The sequence below is a fragment of the Bison bison genome, unplaced genomic scaffold, assembly GCF_000754665.1.
Source record: "Bison bison bison isolate TAMUID 2011002044 unplaced genomic scaffold, Bison_UMD1.0 scf7180017864181, whole genome shotgun sequence".
Lineage (NCBI taxonomy): Eukaryota > Metazoa > Chordata > Mammalia > Artiodactyla > Bovidae > Bison > Bison bison.
This window is the reverse complement of record NW_011494753.1, coordinates 3,380,473-3,402,854: the sequence shown is the minus strand read 5'-3', so window position 1 is coordinate 3,402,854 and position 22,382 is coordinate 3,380,473. Positions and strand designations below refer to the sequence as shown.

The 22,382-nt window shown below is 39.6% G+C and overlaps 1 protein-coding gene across 7 annotated transcripts in view; it reads left to right on the top strand.

The window, feature by feature from the left end:
- TJP1 (tight junction protein 1) overlaps positions 1-22,382 on the top strand; it is a 163,328-nt gene that overhangs the window by 75,741 nt on the left and 65,205 nt on the right. For all 7 annotated transcript variants that reach the window (XM_010843257.1, XM_010843258.1, XM_010843262.1 and 4 more), the window contains exon 2: positions 3,090-3,146. In XM_010843257.1, the coding sequence (XP_010841559.1) occupies positions 3,090-3,146 (57 nt within the window). The remainder of the gene's footprint in view (positions 1-3,089; positions 3,147-22,382) is intronic.

The following is a 22,382-nucleotide window of genomic DNA, read 5'->3' as shown; positions in this document are numbered from 1 at the left end:
AGCCTTCATAAAACTGAGTGACTTACTTTAAGAATCTGCTCTCCCCACCCCTCAGCATTTTATGGTCAAATAGAGCAAAGTGGAAAGAATTACAGTGAGGACTTGAATCTCATCAGCTAAGAGTCTACCGTTGTACTTCACTCACTATATTTGTATTCTCACAAATCTGTGTTCTCATCCACTCACCTCTCAGTGCCTTCCGAAGTCCTCATAAAATCTGCCTAGACAGACAGCAGTGGATGGTTTCGCTGCTTTTGCCAGTGACAGAAGCCAGAGGCCTGAGAGTGGAGAGACGTGGCATGGTCAGTGGTTTAAACTGGGGATGCTCGTGTGCCTCTGTGTATTTGAAACGATAAGGATGAGCTGGGCATAACAACCTATGTTATAGATGTCCTTGGTTTAGTGTGTAGGCTAAGAGCCTAACTGAACATCCTTTTGCATATTTCATTCTCTCTTGGCCCTGTCTTGTTCACTGGTCTCCCTCTGGTGAATTGAGCTGTGTTCGGCTTTATCAGAGAAGTGAGCTGCTGTGTTACCCATTCTGGGGAATCCATTGAGTTGGTTGAGGCGTGTGCTTTTCTGAAGAAACATACTAATTTTGATTAAAATGCTGAGAACCATTGTTTTAGAATTCTTATTTTTCCCCTTATGTGAAATAATCGAAATTTCTCTTATTGTACTCATCTAGAAGCTTGTACCGGAGAAGGCAATGGCACCCCACTCCAGTACTTTGCCTGGAAAATCCCATGGATGGAGGAGCCTGGTCGGCTGCAGTCCATGGGGTCGCTAAGAGTCGGGCACGACTGAGCGACTTTACTTTCACTTTTCACTTTCATGCATTGGAGAAGGAAATGGCAACCCGCTCCAGTGTTCTTGGCTGGAAATCCCAGGGACAGAGGAGACTAGTGGGCTGCCGTCTATGGGGTCACACAAAGTCGGACACGACTGAAGCGACTTAGCAGCAGCAGCTTGTACATTAAGACGTTATTGTATAAACCCCTTTCTAACAGTAATTTTTATAAGTAACGTAATCTTTTGAGTATTACTTGATTTTTCCTAAAAGCAAAGTTAAAAATAGACATTTGAAGTTCAAAGTGGGATCTAATGAATGTGTCTTAAAATATTTGGCAATTTATTCTGATTGGGAATGGAGAAAGAAAAGGAAAAAAAAAACATAATGAAGAGATACCCCATCGTCCCCTCACTTTGAAGATGATCGTGTTAACATTCTGTATATCCTTTTATATATCCTTTGTTTTCCTATTCATGTTTAAACTTTTCTCTATTTGAAAGTGATCCTGTTAAAAATGAGGTAACAGTATACAAGCTGTTTCAGAATTTACTTTTCCTCCCTTCACATTAAATGAATTTTCTCATTTGATTTATATTCTTTTACAAAATGAAAAGCTATGTGCCATTCAAACTATATGCAGGACAATAAATTTTCATTCCAAAGGTTATGTTATGGAGGTTCTCTCCTGGTATAAGATCACTTTCAGTTTGCCCTTGTTAGGAAAGCATTTAAAAGCAGTGCTGCTGATTAAAGAAGTGGATCCAGGCATGATGAGCTTAGAGCCGTGCAAGCAATTCTTATTTTTCATAAGTCAGCTAAGCTTGGACAAACTGGCAGTTGCAGATTATTTTTATCATGTGTAATTTAGTAGGACTCTTTCTGTTTAGCAGAATTACTCCTATCATCACTGTGTCACATTGATGGAGGAATTTTTTTAAAATATATGTGTCTCTGTCATTTTTTTAAAAAACAAAACAGCTTTGTTTCCAGTAGAGGTCTCATTAAAAGGAGGTTTTGCTGCACTTGACTGCAAGATTGAAACAAAACGTTAGTGGACAGTTCTTATCTATGGTTGGGGACAGAGGGATCCTTTCTTTGCCTCTCGTTCATCTGGCAGGAAAGTTAATCTAGTGGCTCTGAATTGAGGGAAGTGGGCTTTCTTTATAGGGATTCATTTTCTCAGGGGGCATTAATGTTCGATTAAATTTGCTGTGGAAAGAAGTGGGCCCACAGCCCCATGGTGGATATCTTCTCATGATGCTCATGACAGCAGTGTGCTAGGAAAGCTCACCTGTGGCACAGACGTCGATAACTCTGGGTGACAGCGACGGCCTGGCAGTGTCATGCTCAGCGTTCTCCCTTCCACCCTACCTTTGGATAACTCTGAAAGCCTTTAGACAAATTGTCAATGTCTGTATATGTTCAGCAACCCCAGCTGCAGAGAATGATAACACTAAAAGAGATTGAATTACTTTAAACTTCCAAGAGCAATGAACCCAATTTATAAGAAATTTACTCTAAATTCCTTAGTGCCCATCCTTTAGATAGTGATTTATTTCCCTCTTCAGTAAAAGCTGTGACAGGAGAAGAACCTGAATTATACTGACGTTTGAGCAGCAGCAACTCTGGGCGCTCGCATCACTTATTTTACCCAGGGATTCTTTGAGAGGGGTGGAATTGTTTGTTCTTTTGTTATGGGCTTGTGTGCATGATATGTATACTGGAAAAGCCCCACCCTTTTTTTTCTTTAGAGTAATAAACAAAATGTGAAGATAATTCTGTAGTAAAATGAAACTAGGTTGAGCAGTAGTGTTTCAGCTGATACTGAAGCAACCACTGACCAAACCTATCGAATGGTCTTATCTGTTTTCCTGTAATATGTATAAGTACTGAGTTCAGAGGTATTTGTTGTTTCCTTTCTTTGCACAGTGTAAGGAAAGCTTTTAAATGTTTTTATGTTGTTAGATACTTTAAAAATGCTGTTCTAATTTCTGTCACTGTTAACTTGCAGAATTAGCTTGAGCATTGATTTCAGCTGGCCTGAAGTGAGTGTTGAGTGGCGTTTGTCCAAATTAAGTTAAAACAAAGGAAGTTCCTGTGTATACTTTCCTGTCTCTTACAACAAAAACAGAAGCAAGCAAAAAACTTCTGTAATTATTAAGTGCTCTTCAGAGTACCTAATATTAAAAGTATGGATTTTGGTATTTTACTGTGCTAAATTGTTTGCTAGAGGTTCTCATCTACTTTATGAAAGACATTCTCTTAAAAGATAACTGTTTTTCTTTTCCTCTGTCAGAACACAACAATGGAGGAAACAGCTATATGGGAACAACACACGGTGACACTTCACAGGGTGAGTTCTGTTGAGTAAATAATCTGCGTGTAACTCAGGATCCTGGCAGTTTCTGAAAACAATAGAGGAAAGCCAGATGTCAGGAAGCCAGAAGAAAGGGGAAGAACTTTTCTATAATCCTTTGTTTAAAATCAGAGTTGCAATAAATTCTTTATTAAGGTCAAAAGTAAGCATGATTACTTTTTCATATATCCTTTCGGTTGTTATTTGTATATTGCTGTTTTCAGTCATGACTTAAGAAATCAAGTGGTTTATATTTTAAGTTTTGAGTGATCAGATAAAAGACACCGTACGCTGGTGTAAATGTGTAAACTGTGTTAGTGTTTCTGAGTATATAAGTATATATTGTAAGCTTGGGGTTTAAAATTGAACAAGGTCATGCAAGTAATAAAATCTTAAAAGATATTCCTTGTTTTGAAACATGTAGAACCAAGCTGTTGCTTAAGCATTTGCAGATGGTCAGAGAGCAAATTACAGTGATCTGGGTAAGATTAAGAACTTTGTGGTACTTCCCTGGAGGTTGGGTTGAGTGGTTAAGACTCTGCACTTCCACTGCAGAGGGCATGGGTTCAATCCCTGGTCAGGGAACTTAAGATACCACATGGCATGTGGCTCTAGAACTAGATGGAAAATTCTGAAATGAGGATTAAGTAAATGATAGCTTTAAAATACTTATGTTAAAAGAAAAAAGTAAGAGCTTTGTCTGAAATGAACCTGTTTGGAATTTGAATTCTAGCACTGCCTGCTTCCCTTTAGAAATGAGCACGCATGGTCCAACTCACTTCTAAAACTTCGGTTTCCACAGGTGTAAAATGTGGCTGATGCCGCCTAATAGTACTTGGCATAAAGTCATGCTGCCCATAGGTCTCCCTTTTCCTTCCTCTGAAGAGAGCTGATTGCGGATTCCCCTTCTCCCTGGAGAACGTGCAGAAAGAGATGAGAGAACAGACAGACGTTTTACACATACTGTTTCTACCCGCTGTGTCCATTACTAGCAAGTTAGAGAGGGGGAAAGTCATGTTCCTAAATTGCGATCTTGTCAATCTTTGAATCTGCACATGATAGGCAATGGGTAAATTCAGTTCAGTTCAGTTGCTCAATCATGTCTGACTCTTTGCGACCCCATGGACTGCAGCACGCTGGGCTTCCCTGTCCATCACCAACTCCCGGAGTTTACTCAAACTCGTGTCCGTCGTGTTGGTGATACCATCCAACCATTTCATCCTCTGTTGGCCCCTTCTCCTCCCGCCTTCAATCTTTCCCAGCATCAGGGTCTTTTCCAATGAGTTGGTTCTTCACATCAGGGGCCAAAATATTGGAGTTTCAGCTTCAGCATCAGTCCTTCCAATGAATATTTGGGACTGATTTCCTTTAAGATTGACTGGTTGGATCTCCTTGCAGTCCTAGGGACCCTAACAGTTCAAAAGCATCGATTCTTTGGTCCGCTTTCTTTATAGCCCAACTCTCACATCCATACATGACTACTGGAAAAACTGTAGCTTTGACTAGATGGACCTTTGTTGATAAAGTAATGTCTCTGCTTTTTAATATGCTGTCTAAGATGGTCATAGCTTTTCTTTCCAAGGAGCAAGCGTCTTTTAATTTCATGGCTACAGTCACCATCTGTAGTGATTTTGAAGCCCAAGAAAATAGTCTCTCCCCTTTTCCATTGTTTCCCCATCTATTTGTCATGAAGTAATGGACCGGATGCCATGATCTTAGTTTTCTAAATGTTCAAACTACTGCACAACTGCACTCATCTCACATGCTAGCAAAGTAATGCTCAAAATGCTCCAAGCCAGGCTTCAACAGTACGTGAACTATGAACTTCCAGATGTTCAAGCTGGATTTAGAAAAGCCAGAGGAACCAGAGATCAAATTGCCAACATCCACTGGATCATCAAAAAAGCAAGAGAGTTCCAGAAAAACGTCTACTTTTGCTTTATTGACTACGCCAAAGCCTTTGACTATGTGGATCACAACAAACTGGAAAATTCTTCGAGATGGGAATATCAGACCACCTGACCTGGTTCCTGAGAAATCTGTATGCAGGTCAAGAAGCAACAGTTAGAACTGGACATGAAACAACAGACTGGTTCCAGATTGGGAAAGAAGTATGTCAAGTATTGTCACCTTGCTTGTTCAACTTGTATGCAGAGTACATCATGCAAAATGCCAGGCTGGATGAAGCACAAGCTGGAATCAAGATTGCCGGGAGAAATATCAATAACCTCAGATACACAGATGATACCACCCTTATGACACAAAGTGAAGAAGAACTAAAGAGCCTCTTGATGAAGGCGAAAGAGGATAGTGAAAAAATTGGCTTAAAACTCAAGACTCAGAAAACTAAAATCATGGCATCTGGTCCCATCACTTCACGGGTGAATTAATTGTTTTGAAAAGAAACAGTGATTTCAGATAAAATATACTCAATTTTTTTTGTGTCTCTCTAAATAGTAAAAAAAAAAAAAAAATAATAATAATACTAACCTTAACTTTATAGAGCTAAGGTATGGCCTGAATTTGTTTGAAATATCCTGATAGATAACATATTTAAATCAGATTAAATATATATTATCATGCCTTATAGTCAATTGGCTAGTGTTTATAGAATAATTTGATAGTATTTTATCATATTTCATTAATTTTCTTAATACTTCCATTGTTTTTATTGATATAATTTACACACATTAAAATTCATCCTTACGTATAGTCCTGAGTCTGCCAAACGCATTTAGCCCTGTGACAGTCACATAACCACCACTGCAGACAATGTACAACAGTCGGTCACCCTGAGGTTCTCCCGCGTACAGCTTGTAGTCAGCCCCAAGCCCTCACCTTCAGCACTTAGCAACCCCTGGTGTTTTCTGTTCTGTACATTGGCCTTTTCTAGAATGACATGAGAGGAACTCATATAGTATGTAGTCTTTTGAGACTAGCTTCTTACACTTAACCTAATGCACTTGAGATTTCTCTGTGATAGACTTGTATCAGTAGTAGTTAGTTTCTTCTTATTGCTGAGTTAGCATTTCATTGTATGAATATAGAATAATTCGCTTATTCATTCTTCAGCCTGGATACCTTTGGTAATTATGAATAAATCTGCTCTGGTACACAGGTTTTTGTATGCTCATACCTTTTCCTTTCTCTTGGGTAAACTCCTGGGAATGCAGTGTTGTGGGTTTTATGGTAAGAGAATGTTTAGCTTTCAAAGGACCTGTCATACTTTCTGTACTATTCTGCATCTCAGCCAGCAGCTCATAAGGGCTCCAGTTACTTTGTATCCTCACAAACAGTTGATTGTATCAGGGCTGGAGTGTTGTTTTCCTCCTCCTTTTTATCTATTCTAATAGGTATGTTGTGGTATGTCATTGTGGTTTTAGTTTGTAATTCTCTAAAGATTTAATGATGTTGAATATCTGTTTATGTGCTTATTTGTCATCTATATATCTATCTTCTTTAGGGATTCCCTGATAGCTTAGTTGGTAAAGAATTCGCCTGCAGTGCAGGAGACCCCAGTTCAATTCCTGGGTCGGGAAGGTCCGCTAGAGAAGGGGTAGGCTACCCACTTCAGTATTCTTTGGTAAAATGTGTTCACATATTTTGCCTATTTTTAATTAAATTGTTTGTTTTCTTATACTGACCTTAAATAAATAGAGTAACAGTTATTTCTCCGGCAAAAGTGGGTTTGCTGGGTATCAACAAAGAATTGCACTTGAGGGTCTGCAACCATGACGAGACAGTGCAGGACCCCAGCAGACAATGGAGAAGAGCACTCTTTCATGGAGGGGAAAAGGAAGTTGGGAGGGCTGAAGTAAACAGTGAGTCCACCAGAGGAATGGAGAGCCCAGGGTATTGTGGTTGTTCCCTGGCTGAGTTGTGACAGTGGTGGAGCTCCTGGCAGGCAGGAAGAGGAAGTCAGTGTTATTCCTGTTGGGCTCTGCTAATAACACAGTGCACAAGCGCATCCCCTGCTGGCCACCTAACTCTATTTTAATTGAGGTTTCTGTGTATTAATTTTTACACTTACTGTTTTTTTAAATTGTGGTAAAATACACATAACAATTTACTATCTGTTCAGTTCCTTTTTTTTTTTTTTTTTTCCTATTTCCTTTGTCCATTTTTTAATTGGGGTTTTATTTGTTGAATTGTAGGAGTTTTTCTATATTCTGGTCATTAATCCCTTATCAGTAGATATATGATTTGTAAATGTTTTTTTCCCATTTCATGGATTACCTTTGCATTCTGCTGACTGTGTCCCTTGCTGCACAGAAGTTGTTACTGAGTTTTGAAAGTTTTAATATCTTCTAGATACAAGTTCTTTACTAGATACTGTTTTGCACATATTTTCCCCTGTGACTTGCCTTTTCCCTGCTCTTAACAGTGCCCTTTGTAGAGCTTACGTTTTCAATTTTGATAAAGTCTAATTTATTAGTTTTTGCTTTTATCAGTTTTGCTTTTAGTTTTGTATTTGAGAATTCTGCCAAACCCAAGGTCCCAATTATTATTCCTGTTATTTTCTGGAAGTGTTTTTTTTTTATTAATTAAATTTTGTTTGTATTATAAAATAAGGGCAAGGGAATTTTTTTTTTTTTTTAATACAGATGTCCACTTTTTTGACCAACCACTTATGAAAAGGTTATTCTTTCTTCATTTAGTTGCTTTCTACCTTTGTCAGAAATCAATTGACTGGAACTCTCCTGGGGGTGCAGTGTTTGAGACTTGGCCTTCCAGTACAGAGAGCGCTGGTTCAGTCCTTTTTGGGAAACTAAGATCCCACGTGCCTCACAGCCAAAAAGCCCAAACATAAAACAGAAACAGTATTGTAACAGATGCAATAAAGACTTTAAAAACTGTCCACATGAAAAACAGTCTTTAAAAAAAAAAATCAATGACCATTGTATGTGTGGGTCTTTCCCTAGTCTGTTCTGTTGAGCTGTGTGTCTATCCTTTTGCTTGTTGTTTCTGCCTTGATAATTGTAACTTTATATTAAGTGTGGAAATCAGGTAGTGTGACTCCTCCAAATTTTTTATTTTTCTATTATTTTTTAATTATTTTAACTAATTCCTTTGCCTTGCTATGTAAATTTTAGAATGTTTGTCAAATTACAAAAAAATCTGCTAGGATTCTCATTGGGATTGCATTGAATCTGCAGATCCATTTGGGGAGAATTGGTATCTTAACAGTATTGAGTATTCTTCAACAATATAAATTACGGATGTAGTATATCTCTCCATTTACCTTAGTACTGTTTTGTAGTTTTCCGCATAGAGATTCTACACACACTTTGTTAAGATTTCTTGATAAGCATATTTTATGTTTCCTTATGCTGCTGTAAATAGTAGTTTTTAAATTTCAGTTTTTGATTGTGTATTAATATGTAGAAATACAGTTTTTGTTTCTTTTAATAGTGAACTTGAAACTTCTAAACTTAGAAGTTCTAGGAACTTTCATGGTAGATTTCTTTTGCATTTTTCTATGTGGGCAGTCATTTGTGAATAGAGGCAGTTTTATTTCATCTTTTTTGATCTATTCATTTCTTTTTCTTGCCTGACTGTACTAGCTAGGACTTCCAGGATATTGCTGAATAGGTACTGTGAGCAGACATCTTTTTCAGCCTTGTGTGTGATGTTGGCAGTAAGGTTTTTGTAGATGCCTTTTATGAGGTTAAAGAAGTGGCCTTGTGTTTCTGTTTTGCCATTTAATAGGTTGAGGAAGTGCCCTTTTATACTTATTTTGCTAAAAGGCCTTTTTTTAAAGTCATGAGTAGATTTTGGATTTTTGCCCATGCTTTTTTCCTAAGTATTGATGGAGGTTATCATTAAATTGATTAAAGTTATCACTCTAAAGCTTTTAGTCTGTTGATATATTCAGTTTCTTGCTTTTTGGAGTTGAACAGCCTTCCATTCCCAGGATAAATTCTGCCTAGTTGTGATGTGTTGCTCATTTTATATATGGCTGGATTGCTTTGCTGATGTTCTGTGGAGACACTTGTTTCTGCATTCATGAAGGATACTGGTTAGTACTTTCTCCTTGTGTGTGTACTGGTTTAGGTTATTGGTTAGTACTTTTTTCTCGTATGTGTACTGATGTGGGATATTGGTTAGTACTTTCGCCTCACGTGTGTGCTGGTTTAGGATATTGGCTAGTACTTTTTTCTTGTATGTGTGCTGGTTTAGGAGTGAGGAAGGCTGCCTTTCTCCTTTCTGTGCTCCCTGGCAGACTCTGTGTGCAGCTGAAGTTCTCTCGACTCAGTGTAGCCGTCTGGTTCTGGAGTTTTCTTCATGAAAAAGCTTTTAACTAAACATTTGTTTTCTTTGATTTTGTATAGGACTCTTCAGGTTATATGTTTCTTCTTTGTTAGCTTTAGGAGATTTTTTTTTTGTAGCTTTGGTAGTTTGTACCTTTCAAAGTATTTTTTTCTTTTTATCTGAATTATCAAATTTATAGACATAAAGTTATTCATAACACTCCCTTATTTTAATGTCTTAGGATCTATAATATTTTCATTTTTGATATTGGTAATCTGTGCCTTCTCATTTTTTGGTCAGTCTGGCTGTAGGTTTAAACAATTTTATTGATTTTTCAAAATACCTGCTTTTCTTTTTAGTGATTTAAAATTTTCTGCTTTGTATTTCACTGGTTTCTACTCTTATTTTAATGTTTCTTCTACTTATATTGGGTTTAAGTTGCTGTTCTTTTTATAATTTCTTAAGGTAGAAGCTAGATCATTTGAGACCATAGGGTGTAATTTAACCACATACCACATTACATTTTTTCTCCCTTAATACCTTTTAGTTTTTAAATAAGTAAAATAAAATAAGACACTTAAATTAGCTAAAGGATGTTTCTCCTTTTTTACTGTTCTGCCAGGTTTTCTCAGTTTTGGGCAAATGCTAGTTTATTTTCTATAGATGTGTCTCATTGTCTTAGGCCAAGTAGGAAAAGATTCTGAATGGTGAAGAAACAAGAGTCTGATTTTCTGAATGTCTTAATTTAAAAGTGTCCCACCAGCTCTTCATGGAAGTGGTGGTGCTCAGGAAAAGGTCTGGGACTCCCGTCTGGAGAGATCAGTGTGGATTCCCTTCTCTCTCTCTTCCTGGGCTTCAGGTTTCTTTTGCTTTAAGGAGGGTACCAGCCCAGAAAAATGTCACCAAAAGATAACGTGGGGAGAAGATGAGTGTGTATAATTCACAATTCTTTGGTTTTCAGACACATTTACTGTTGTCCTGGGAACACAGAGCTGTGTGCCCCTGGGCCTCATCAGAGAGAGACTAGGACAGAATGGAAATCCTCAGCAACCATCCCTCCAGGAAACGTTTTTGAAGGTTTTTAAAAATAGACCTGTCACTGTAAGACTTAACACCAAAGAAAGCATAATTCAGTTGACTTCATTCTCTGAGGCTGCAGAACTGTCTTCCAGATGTCTTTCCTTTGGTTTTCTGAGTTGATCCAGAATAAAATATGGACTATCTAGAGCACTGTCAGCAAACTTTTACTGTGAAGAGCCAGCTAATAAATACTTCAGGCCTTGCAGGCCATGCATCTCTGTCACGGCTATGGTTGCAGAAGCAATCAGAGAGAGTAGGTTAACAGATGGGTGTCACTCTGTTCCAGGAGAGCTTTATTTACACAGTGGCAGCTAGCTGGATTTAGCCCGCAGGCCATGGTCTGCTGACCACTGATGGAGAGCAGTAGCCCTCTAGGTTTATTGTAAAGAAGAGTAACTGGATCATCCCCACTCCTTAAGATCTGGATTCTTTCTGTCTGGGATGGAACCCCTCATGTGTATGTTTAAAACCACATGTTTGAAAGGGAGGGCTGTGGCCTCTAGCATCACATATTTAAGAAACACTGGCAAAGGAATGAGACAGTCATTCTCCTAGAGGTGAGTCAAGTGAACCTTTGAAACAGTAGTGTGAAGGAGATAATTTGAGACTGTATGCTTTTGGCAGTAACCTGGAGTTGTAGACACTGTGTCTTGACAGATAAAGGCAAATCCATATTCTTTGACATCCAATGTTAGTTATGTGAAAAGCGAAGGTAACTTTGTTTTTCAAAAGAATAAAAATCCTGTGGATTAAGCTACCATTTTCTGCTGTTTACTGTCCAGAAAAATATATGATATGCTTCTGTATTTCCTCCTTCTTCTGTTTTCATCTTCAGAGGAAACTCTCTTCTTAGAATACTAGAAACCATTGAAATCCTATTCATTCTTCAAAGCTGAGTAATTTAGCTCCAGTGTATGCCAAGCACTGTTGTAGTTCTGGGAAGTTTATCAGAAAAGAAATAGGCAGCATTCCTTGCCTCATGGATTTTTTTATCCTCAGTGATAGATGAATATATACCCCAGGCGGTTGTTTATCCCATCTCCTCTTGCATTACCCTTTTAGTGCTTGGTGTACTTAGTTATGCCCAATGAAGCTTAATTTCCTAGGAAGCCTATATATTCAACACAATCGCTTTTCAGAGATAAAATAGCAGCATTGCCCAGTAGCAATATAATAAAAACCACAATGTAATTATAATTTTCCTGGTCTTAACATTGAAAAATGTAAACTGTGTGTGAATTGACTTTATAATAGATCTTTATTTAATTCAGTATATCCAAAATATTGTCATTTTCAATATGTAATTAATATTTAAAAATTGATATACTGTACTTTGCTTTTTCTTTTCCATACTGAGTCTTACAAAACCGATGCACATCTTGCAATTTCAGCACATTTCAGGTAAGAATAGCCACGTTTTGGGTGCTTAGTAGTTGTGTATTAATGGCTATAGTATTGGCAGGTGCAGGTCTGTCATTTGAGATGGTAGTGCATCCAGGGGGCCCTGTGTCCCACCCTTTCCTCCCATGATGTACCCATGGCTTTCTTTACTTTCAGATGTTCTCCCTTAGAAAACATGTATATGTTTATAGATCTTTGAGAAATGAATAAATGCTCCGGAATGAGTTGGTTCTCTCTACTTTTTTATTTTCTGAAAAAGTACTATTAATATGTGAAAGATTAAATGATATTTTTATACTAAAGAATTAACGGGTTGAGAGAACTTTGAGAGAAGCTTGGCCATGATGGCAGAGAAGAAAGACCTTGAGCGCACTTGGTCTCGTGGGTATACCAGAATGAACATCTGTTTACAGAGCAGTTACTGATGACCAAGTTTGGGGATATAAAGATCTACAACTAAAGATGATAAGGAGCCACATGAGATGGGTAGGAGGGGTGGAGTCACGGTCAAGACCCGTACCCTTAGGTGGGCAACCCACAAATTGGGAGGATGATCACAATGCAGAGGTTCTCCTGAGGCGTGGAGTGTGAGCTCCACATCAGGCTCCCCAGCCCACTGGTCCTGCACCAGGAAAACGAATCCCCAGAAACCCCAGGCCTTGGCTTTGAACACCAGTAGGGTTGTGAAAAGTAGAGACTTCACTCTTAAAGGAGGGTTGTGAAAAGTAGAGACTTCACTCTTAAAGGGGCATAGAACGTCTCACACTGTCCAGGACTCAAGGCCCAAGCAGTAATTGGAAAGGAACCTGGATCATATCCACCTTCTTATCTAGGAGAGCCTCCTAGAGAGTCAGGAGGCAACCACAGGGCTCCCAGGGGATACAGACACTGGCAGAGCCCATTTTGGGGAGCTCATTCTAACCTGTGGCCCCTGGTGCTGGCAGGGATCATTTTGGAATCATCCTTCCAGCTCATTAGCACCAGGACCCCCAGGGCCTGCAGCCAGAGACTCGGAGTCCTGGCTGCATCCACTTGTGAATTGGCACAAGCCCTGTGAGCAGCTTCACACACCAATGGGCAGGCACCAGCCCAGCACCCTTTGGGCCTCAGCCCCTCTCACCAGCAGTTCCTGGGTTCCCTGCAGCCAGGGACCCCAGGACCTGCCTCTGCCCACCAGTTGGCTGGTACTAGCCCTAGAACCTCTTTTTACTTCTTTCATAGGGCATGAGCCCTATGGTCCCCTGGACCTCATCCCTACCTGCCAGCAGACTCACACCAGCCCCAGGACCTCTTGGGACCTTGAGAATGGCCATCATCAAAAAGTCTACAAATAACAAGTGTTGGTGAGCATGTGGAGAAATGGGAACCCTAGTACCCTGGTGGGAATGTAAACTAGTGCAGCTTCTATGGAAAACAGTACAGCGGTTCCTCAGAAAACCAAAAATAGAGCTACCATATAATCTGGCAGTTCCACTTTTGGTTGTATATTCGAAGAAAACAAAGACTAATTTGTAAAGATACATGCACCTCAGTGCTCATAGCAGCACTAGTTAACAATAATCAAGATACTAAAGCAACCTAAGTGTTCATCAGCAGGTGAATGGATAAAGAAGATATGGTACATAAACACAGTGGAATATTGTGCTGTGCATAGTCACTCATTTGTGTCTGACTCTTAGCGACCCCATGGACTGTAGCCTGCCAGGCTCCTCTGTTCATGGGGATTCTCCAGGTAAGAATATTGGAGTAGGTGGCCGTCCTCTCCTCCCGGGGATTTTCCCAATTCAGGGATCAGACCCAGGTCTCTCCCACATTGCGAGTGGCAGATTCTTTACTGTCTGAGCCACCAGACAGTATGGAATATTCCTCATCCATAAAGAAGAATGAAATAAGGCCATTGGCAACAACGTGGGTGGACCTAGAGAGTATTACACTTATTAGATGATATGCAGAATCAAAAATAAAACTGGTGAATATAACAAAAAAGAAACAGACACAGATAAAGAGAACAAACTAGTGGTTACCAGTGAAGAGAGGAAACAGGAGGTTCAAGATAGGAGTAGAGGGGTTAAGAGATAAGACTACTGTTTATAAAGTAAGCTATAGGGTTATATTATATAGGATGGGATTATAGCCAATATTTTTATAGTAACTATAAAAGGAGTATAATCTATAAAAACTTGTATCATGATATTGTATACTTGAAAATAATGTAAATCAACTCTATGTAAGTAAAAAGAAAATTTAAGCAGTATGTTGTACACCTAAAACTAAAAAAATTAAATGGGGAAAATATGTTGAAAGCAAGGAATCTAGTTAAGAGATAGATAATACAAGGTCAAGCAGGTAAGTGTTTCAAATAGAGAGGTAGTTGAATAAATAACCTTGGAACAACGGGCGGGGATAATTCAATGAAAAAAGGAATAGTCCTGACTAGATGGTACTGGGATAACTGGTTGAGCACGTGAAAACTAGTGAATTTTGACTCCTGTTTTACACCAAGAACATAATTAACCTCCGTGCTCAAAACCTAAATGTAAGTTAGAAGAAAACACAGGAATAAATCTTTATGACCTCAGATTAGGCACTGATTTCTTAGATAAGATCATGAAAATACAGGAAATTAAAGAGTAAACCGGTAAAATAAGGCTGCATCAAAATTAAAATTTTTTGTGTTTCAAAGGAAACCAAGAAACTTTCAGTAAGAAAGTGAAGGGATAACCCATAGAATGGGAGAAAGAAAATATTTGCAAATCCAGTATCTGATAGGGGCTTCCCTGGTGGCTCAGCAGTAAAGAATCTGCCTGCAGTACAGAAAGACAAGGGAGATGGCAGGTTTGATCCCTGGGTTGGGAAGATCCTCTGGAGGAGAAAATGGCAACCCACTCCAGTATTCTTGCCTGGAGAATTCCATGGACAGAGGACCCTGGAGGGCTGCAGTCCATGGGATCACAAACATTCGGACATGACTGAGTGACTGAGCACAAAGGATGCATGAGAAGGGACTTGTATCCAGAATACAGAAATTCAGAAGTAAAAAGACAATTCAGTTTTTTAAATGGACTGAAGAATTTTAATAAGATTTCTGCAAAGAAGATACAGAACTATTCAATAAACATATGAAAAGGTGCTCAGTGGCACTGACCATCAGGGAACCATATGTCAAAAGTGAGAGTGGCACCCTCTGGAATGACTGTGATCACAGAAGCAGACAGTAATAAGTGTTGATGAAGATGTGGATGTTGGCTGGTGGAGCCAACTGTGATAAACTAAGATATTCAAGAGGTAAACACAGAATTACATGTGACCAGCAGCTCTGCTGCTAGGCATATACCCAAGAGAAATGAAGATGGATACCAGCACAATAGCTTAAACATCAGTGTTCATAGCAGCATTATTCACGGTAGCCTGAAACTACAAATAGCCCACATGCCCATTCACCGATGATGAATAAGCAAAATGTCTTATATCTGCGCAATGGAATATTGCTGAACAAGAAATGAAGTACTGATACGAGCTGTGACATGAATTTATATGTCAATAAAGCTGTTCTAAGAAAAGAGGCCAGGAGGGTGGAATTCTGCATCAACTAGTGTATGATGGGTAGAAGTAAGCATTTACACTGAGGTGAGGATATAAGCTAACCTAGCCTTGTTTTACCTGGTTGGATGCCATTGTGTATAATTGATAGAGTGCATTATGAATGTTTCAGAGCCTTTGTGGTGGTGTTCAGTCATGAGTCATGTCTGACTCTTCACGACCCCATGAACTGCAGCATGCTAATCTTCCCTGTCCTTCGCTATCTCCCAGAGTTTGCTCAAATTCATGTCCGTTGAGTCAGTGATGGCATCCAACCATCTAATCCTCTCTGCCCCCAATCTTTCCCAGCATTATGACAGGTGTCAGTAACCACATGGAATAAACCTAAGTCTCAGAAAGGTCTACGGAAATGATCCCAAGGAGGAGCATCTTGACTGCAGGTCTCTGGACTCAGCATATAATGCTCTTCTCACTTATATGTAAAATTTAACTTTAAATATAATGGATATTTATGGAATATAATACCTAAAATTAAAAACTCTTGTAGTTCTAGCACATAAACTACATGTATATGTAATAAAATGAATCAAATAAAAAGTAGTAACATTGATAAGAAAGGGGCCAAAGTTTGGCTTTTTTTTTTTTTTTTAAAGAACATTGGTGGTAAGTTCAGTTTTGTGGAGAAAAGGACAGTTTTGGAGGAGGACACCCCCAATTGCAGGTGTCCTGTTCAGTCAGTCAGTCATGTCCGACTCTGTGACTCCCTGGACTACAGCATGCCAGGCTTCCCTGTCCATCACCAACTCCCAGAGTTTGCTCAGACTCATATCCATCGAGTCAGTGATTCCATCCAGCCATCTCATATTCTGTCGTCCCCTTCTCCTCCTGCCTTCAATCTTTGACAGCATCAGGGTCTTTTCCACTGAGTCAGTTCTTCGCATCAGGTGGCCAAAGTATTGGAGCTTCAGCCTGAGCATCAGTCCTTCCGATGAATATTCAGGACTGATTTCTTTTACGATTGACTGGTTTGATCTCTTTGTGGTCCCAGGGATTCTTATTAAGTCTTTTCCAGTACCACAGTTCAAAAGCATCAGTTCTTTGGTGCTTAGCTTTCTTTATGGTCCAGCTCTCAGATCCATACGTGACTACTGGAAAAACCGTAGTTTTAACTAGACTGACCTTTGTTGTGCAAAGTCTCTACTTTTTAATATGCTGTCTAGGTTGCTCATCTCACACGCTAGTAAAGTAATGCTCAGAATTCTCCAAGCCAGGCTTAAGCAATACGTGAACCGTAAACTTCCAGATGTTCAAGCTGGTTTTAGAAAAGGAAGAGGAACCAGAGATCAAATTGCCAACATTTGCTGGATCATCGAAAAAGCAAGAGAGTTCCAGAAAAACATCTATTTCTGCTTTATTGACTATGCCAAAGCCTTTGACTGTGTGGATCACAATAAACTGTGGAAAATTCTGAAAGAGGTGGGAATACCAGACCACCTGACCTGCCTCTTGAGAAACCTATATGCAGGTCAGGAAGCAACAGTTAGAACTGGACATGGAATAACAGACTGGTTCCAAATAGGAAAAGGAGTGTGTTAGGGCTGTATATTGTCACGCTGCTTATTTAACTTATATGCAGAGTACATCATGAGAAACCCTGGGCTGGATGAAGCACAAAATGGGAATTTTTGGAATCAAAACTGCCAGGAGAAATATCAGTAACCTCAGATATGTGGATGACACCACCCTTATGGCAGAACGTGAAGAAGAACTAATGAGCCTCTTGATGAAAGTGAAAGAGGAGAATGAAAAAGTTGGCTTAAAGCTCAACATTCAGAAAACTAAGATCATGACATCTGGTCCCATCACTTCATGGCAAACAGATGGGGAAACAGTGGCTGACTTTATGTTTTGGGCTCCAAAACCACTGCAGATGGTGATTACAGTCGTGAAATTAAAAGACGCTCACTCCTTGGAAGGAAAGTTATGACCAACCCAGACAGCGTATTAAAAAGCAGAGACATTACTTTGTCAACAAAGGTCGGTCTAGTCAAGGCTGTGGTTTTTCCAGTGGTCATGTATGGATGTGAAAGTTGGACTATAAAGAAAGCTGAACTCAGAAGAATTGATGGTTTTGAACTGTGGTGTAGGAGAAGACTCTTGAGAGTCCCTTGGACTGCAAGGAGATCCAACCAGTCAGTCCATCCTAAAGAAGATCAGTCCTGGGTGTTCATTGGAAGGACTGATGTTGAAGCTGAAACTCCAATACTTTGGCCACTTGATGTGAAGAGCTGACTCATTGGAAAAGACCCTGATGTTGGGAAAGATTGAAGGCAGGAGGAGAAGGGGACAACAGAGGATGCGATGGTTACATGGCATTACTGACTCAATGGACATGAGTTTGGGTAAACTCCGGGAGTTGGTAATGGACAGGGAGGCTTGGCGTGCTGCAGATCACGGGGTCGCAGGGAGTCGGACACAACCGAGTGCCTGAACTGAGCTAGGTTGCTCATAGCTTTTCTTCCAAGAAGCAAGTGTCTTTTAATTTCATGGCTGCAGTCACCATCTGCAATGATTCTGGAACCCAACAAAATAAAGTCTGTCACTGTTTCCATTGTTTCCCCATCTATTTGCTATGAAATGATGGGAATGGATGCCATGATCTTAGTTTTCTGAATTTTAAGTTTTAAGCCAGCCTTTTCTCTATCCGCTTTCATTTTCGTCAAGAGACTCTTCCTACCTGTGGTCTACTTATCAGTTAGTGAAGTGACTATAGGACTCCAGGCTTTCTGAATTCATTGGTGAAAAGGAACTTGAGCAAATGATTGCCAAGGATCCATTTAGTCCAAAAATTTTTTGACCCCGTGTTCACTGTGGAAACATATAACTGAAACAGTTTTCATAGAATGTTGAGGGTAGATTGGAAGAAGGAAAGAGGAGGCAAACGACAGAAACTGTAGAAGTAAACTGTGTGTGTAAGGTGAGAAAAGTTAGAATTAAGTTTTAGAATAAATGTAGGAATGTAGTTGTAGAAATTTGGCATAAAGACAGGAGGGAAAAAAGGCAAGAAGAATCTTCAAAGAGTTGAGCATTTTTTGAAGGAGACAGAAGAGTCTTTGGAGGAGGGTGTGTTCATATTGTGCAGTTCTATTTCAGCAGCCAGCAACTTTCAGGACTCTTCCCCCCTTTTAAGAAGTCTTTTAAGGGATCAGGAAATACTTACAGGGGAGGAAAGGGTGAGATGTATGGAGAGAGTAACTTGGAAACTTACATTACCATATGTAAAATAGATAGCCAGTGGGAATTTGCCTGGTCTCAGGGAACTGAAACAGGTGTTCCAGTATCAACCTAGAGGGCTGGGATGGGGAGGGAGATGGGAGGGAGGTTCAAGAGGGAAGGGTCATATGTACACCTATAGCTGATTCAAGTTGAAGTTTAACAGAAAACAACAAAATTCTGTAAAGCAATTATCCTTCAACTAAAAAATAAGAAGAATTTCAGCAGATGAGTGAGCAAACCATTCCTCTTGATACAGAAGGTCAGACAGTAAATAGTTTCAGCTTTGTTGGCCATATGGCCCCTGTTGTAACTACTCTCTGCAGAAGCAATTATAACGTAAAGGAATGGGCATATCTAGTGTTCAGTGAAATGGGAAAGTAACTGAACAGATTGTAGGTCTCCTGTTTACCATCAGATTAGTTTCACTACCAGGCAAAGGTAAAAGTACAGGTTAGTGTTGCTTGTGGCTGCCTGTGGTCTTGAAAGAATGAAATATGATGGAAATAAAATTCTTCTGATGCTTTTAATTCATCCAAAAACTATAGCCATGTATGTGTGTGTGCATACAAATAAATGAGATCATATTATATATACTGTTTTAAACCAATTCTCCGACCACCATAATAAAAAAATCATTATCTTGGACATTTTCTCATGTAAAGATATGAAAATCAACTATATTTTGATGCATCTAAATTTTTTTATGGTCAACATGTGAGAAAAGTGGATTATTTTCCATTTCTTTGGAAAATCCCTCTGAAAAGCACCATGCTAGTGTTTTTGTAAATCCAATACAGAGTATACAATTGCCTTGGGATAGTAATAATTATACTACTGTCAATTTTGATTACTGGAAACAATATTAAAAGTTTTTTTTAGCAAATGCTCACACTGTTCCTCTCCCCCATTTAAATAAATGATTTTACAACTATCTTGATCATATAGTTATTATAAAATTTAACCCTTTCATCCTTTAATCCTCATTTAATCTTAGTATTGTAAGTAGGTATATCTTTATCACCAGTCCTTTTCATGTGATGCTTGTCATTTTGATTGTCAGAAAGTTATTTTCTATTAGGAAGGGATCATGAAAACTGATATTCCCTAAGGGTTTTTTTACATGTTTAGTAGCTTATCTCTGTCCTTTTATACTTGAAGATTAGCTTTACGGGACATAAAACCCCGTAAATCACTGTTTCCCTTGAGTATTTTTGACATAATGGGTCACTACCCTAATGTGATGATAATCTGATTTTTATTTCTTTTAAAATTTTTCCTAGATACAAATGAGTCTTCTTCCTTAAAATCTAGTCAGTTTACTTGAATATATTTTGGTGTTTCCTCTGAATTGGTATTCTCAGATATCTACAGGGATTTATGTCCTTTGAGTATGTACAGTTTTTTATCTATCTATATAATGTATATAGGAAAGGAAATATTATTTAATTCTAGTTTTACTGTTTTATTTTTTCTTTTATTTTGGTTTTGTTCTTTAGGAACTCCTTTTATTTATATGTTGTATCTCTTTTGCCTGTCTTCATTATTTGTCATTTCCTCTCAAATCCTTTTTTAAAAAAATCCCTGAATCATTTCTGTTTTAAAAATGATTTCTGTTTTACTTTCTTTCATGGTAGTATATTTATTTGTGTCCCTATATAAAATTGCTTTTAAAATTTTCTAATTAGTATGAATTCTGTCGGCCTCATTTTTTAGTTTTTGAAAATTCTTGTTTGTACTGTTGTGTCCTGTAAGTTTTCTTTATGTCTTTTCACTTGCTTCATAAAAGTCGCAGTTTTGATCCTTTATTTTTCTTTTGAGCACTCTTTTTGCCATGCTTCCATTTTCCTTAGGGATATTCTGCTGCTCACCATCTTCTGTAGCAATTTTGTTGGGGGTTTTATCATAATCCCTTTTGTGTTCATTTTTATGGGAAATTAGCCTTCTTGAGCTTTTAGAAATTGGCTTAGTCTTCTTGTATGTGTATGCTCGTGCTCAAGAAACATAGCTACTGTTTTTGGACGCTTTCTAGGTCTGTGCCCTCCGCACCTTGTATGTTCTGCTCTCCTGTCCCCTGGAGTCTGAACCCGCAGTCTTCACAGGGCCTGGAGGGTCCGTATTGCAAAGTCCTGGGGTGACACCGCTCCCACCATTCAGGCCCTCTGCAGGCTCTTGCTCTCATTGATGACTGATTTCACCTGCTATTACGTCAGTTATTTGGGGGTTCCTCCAGTTTGGGGGACATCAGCTGCCTGTGGCTCTCGAGTTGGGAGCATGCACATCAAACAGGTGTTGATCCTCTCCACCTGCGTCGTCAATGGGGTGTATTGGTTACCTGGTTTTGTTGTGAATGTCTGTGGGTTTTTATTTGGAGATGCAGAAAATTCTAAATCCTTGAAACTACTATGGCTGCTAATGAGTATTTAGTGCTCAAATTCGTGCTAGTTGTAAAAAAGACAACTCTAAAGGGAAATGGAGTTAAATGGAATAGTCAGTCAGATACTTATAGTGCCCTAGTGCACTAACGTTGTTCAGCCACTTTGTGTTAGGCTGGTGCAGGGTTGGGCTTAGCTGGGACTGTAGAAGCATGTGTAGCTCCCTCCCAAGTGGAGCTCTGACATCCAGGCTACTTACTGTGCTTGTGTGGGGTCGGACTGGGTGTGGGTGCTCAGGGAGCCTTCAAGACAGGACTGCTGCCCGTGGAGGGCTGGGATGGTTTTAGGAAGGAGATAGCAGTGAACCTGAATGTCAAAGGGTGAGGAGCCATAGGAATCCCAAGCAGAGAAGAATGTGAAAGCTCAGAGCTTGATGTGCGTGGACTACTGAAGTGGGAGCAGTGGTGACGAGTGTCAGAGCCAGGACCGGTGCTGGGAAGTGTGTTGGCCATGCCTTTCAGGATACTGCAAATGTGGAGGGTAGTGAAACAGCAGAGTCAGATTTGCTCTAGAATAATAATCCTTGCAGCCCAATGGAGAGTTGATTGTGGTGCAATGGAGGAGAGGCCAGATGAAACCGTGGTGACAGTGTCAGTCTGCACAGGTTTCAGAGGGGGCCTTCCCTGGGAGAAGGAAGTGTAGGGGGGTCGCTGAGCCTTGTGGAGTTGTGACTGTCTCTCACGTCTGATGTTCACAGTGTTGAAGACTGACATTTTTAGCCCTGACTGCCCATTAGAATCGCTTTGTTGCTGTTAGCACGCCAGGCTTCCCTGTCCTTCAGTATCTCCCAGTTTGCTCAGACTCATATCCATTCAGTCAATGATGGCATCTAGCCATCTCATCCTCTCTCATCCCCTCCTCCTCCTCCTGCCCTCATTCTTTCCCAGCATCAAGGTCTTTTCCAGTGAGTTGGTTCTTCGAATTAGGTGGCCAAAGGATTGGAGTGTCAGCATCAGTCCTGCCAGTGAATGTTCAGGGTTGATTTCCTTTAGGATTGACTGGTTTGATCTCCTTGCAGCCCAAGGGACTCTCAGAGTCTTCTCCAGCACCACAGTTTGAAAGCATCAATTCTTTGCGCTCAGCTTCTTTATGTGCCAGCTCTCATATCCATACATGACTACTGGAAAAATATGGCTTTGACTATGTGGAATTTTGTCAGGAACGTGACATCTCTGCTTTTTAATATGTCTAGGTTTGTCATGACTTGCCTTCCAAAGAGCAGGTGTCTTTTAATTTTGTGGCTGGAGGCACC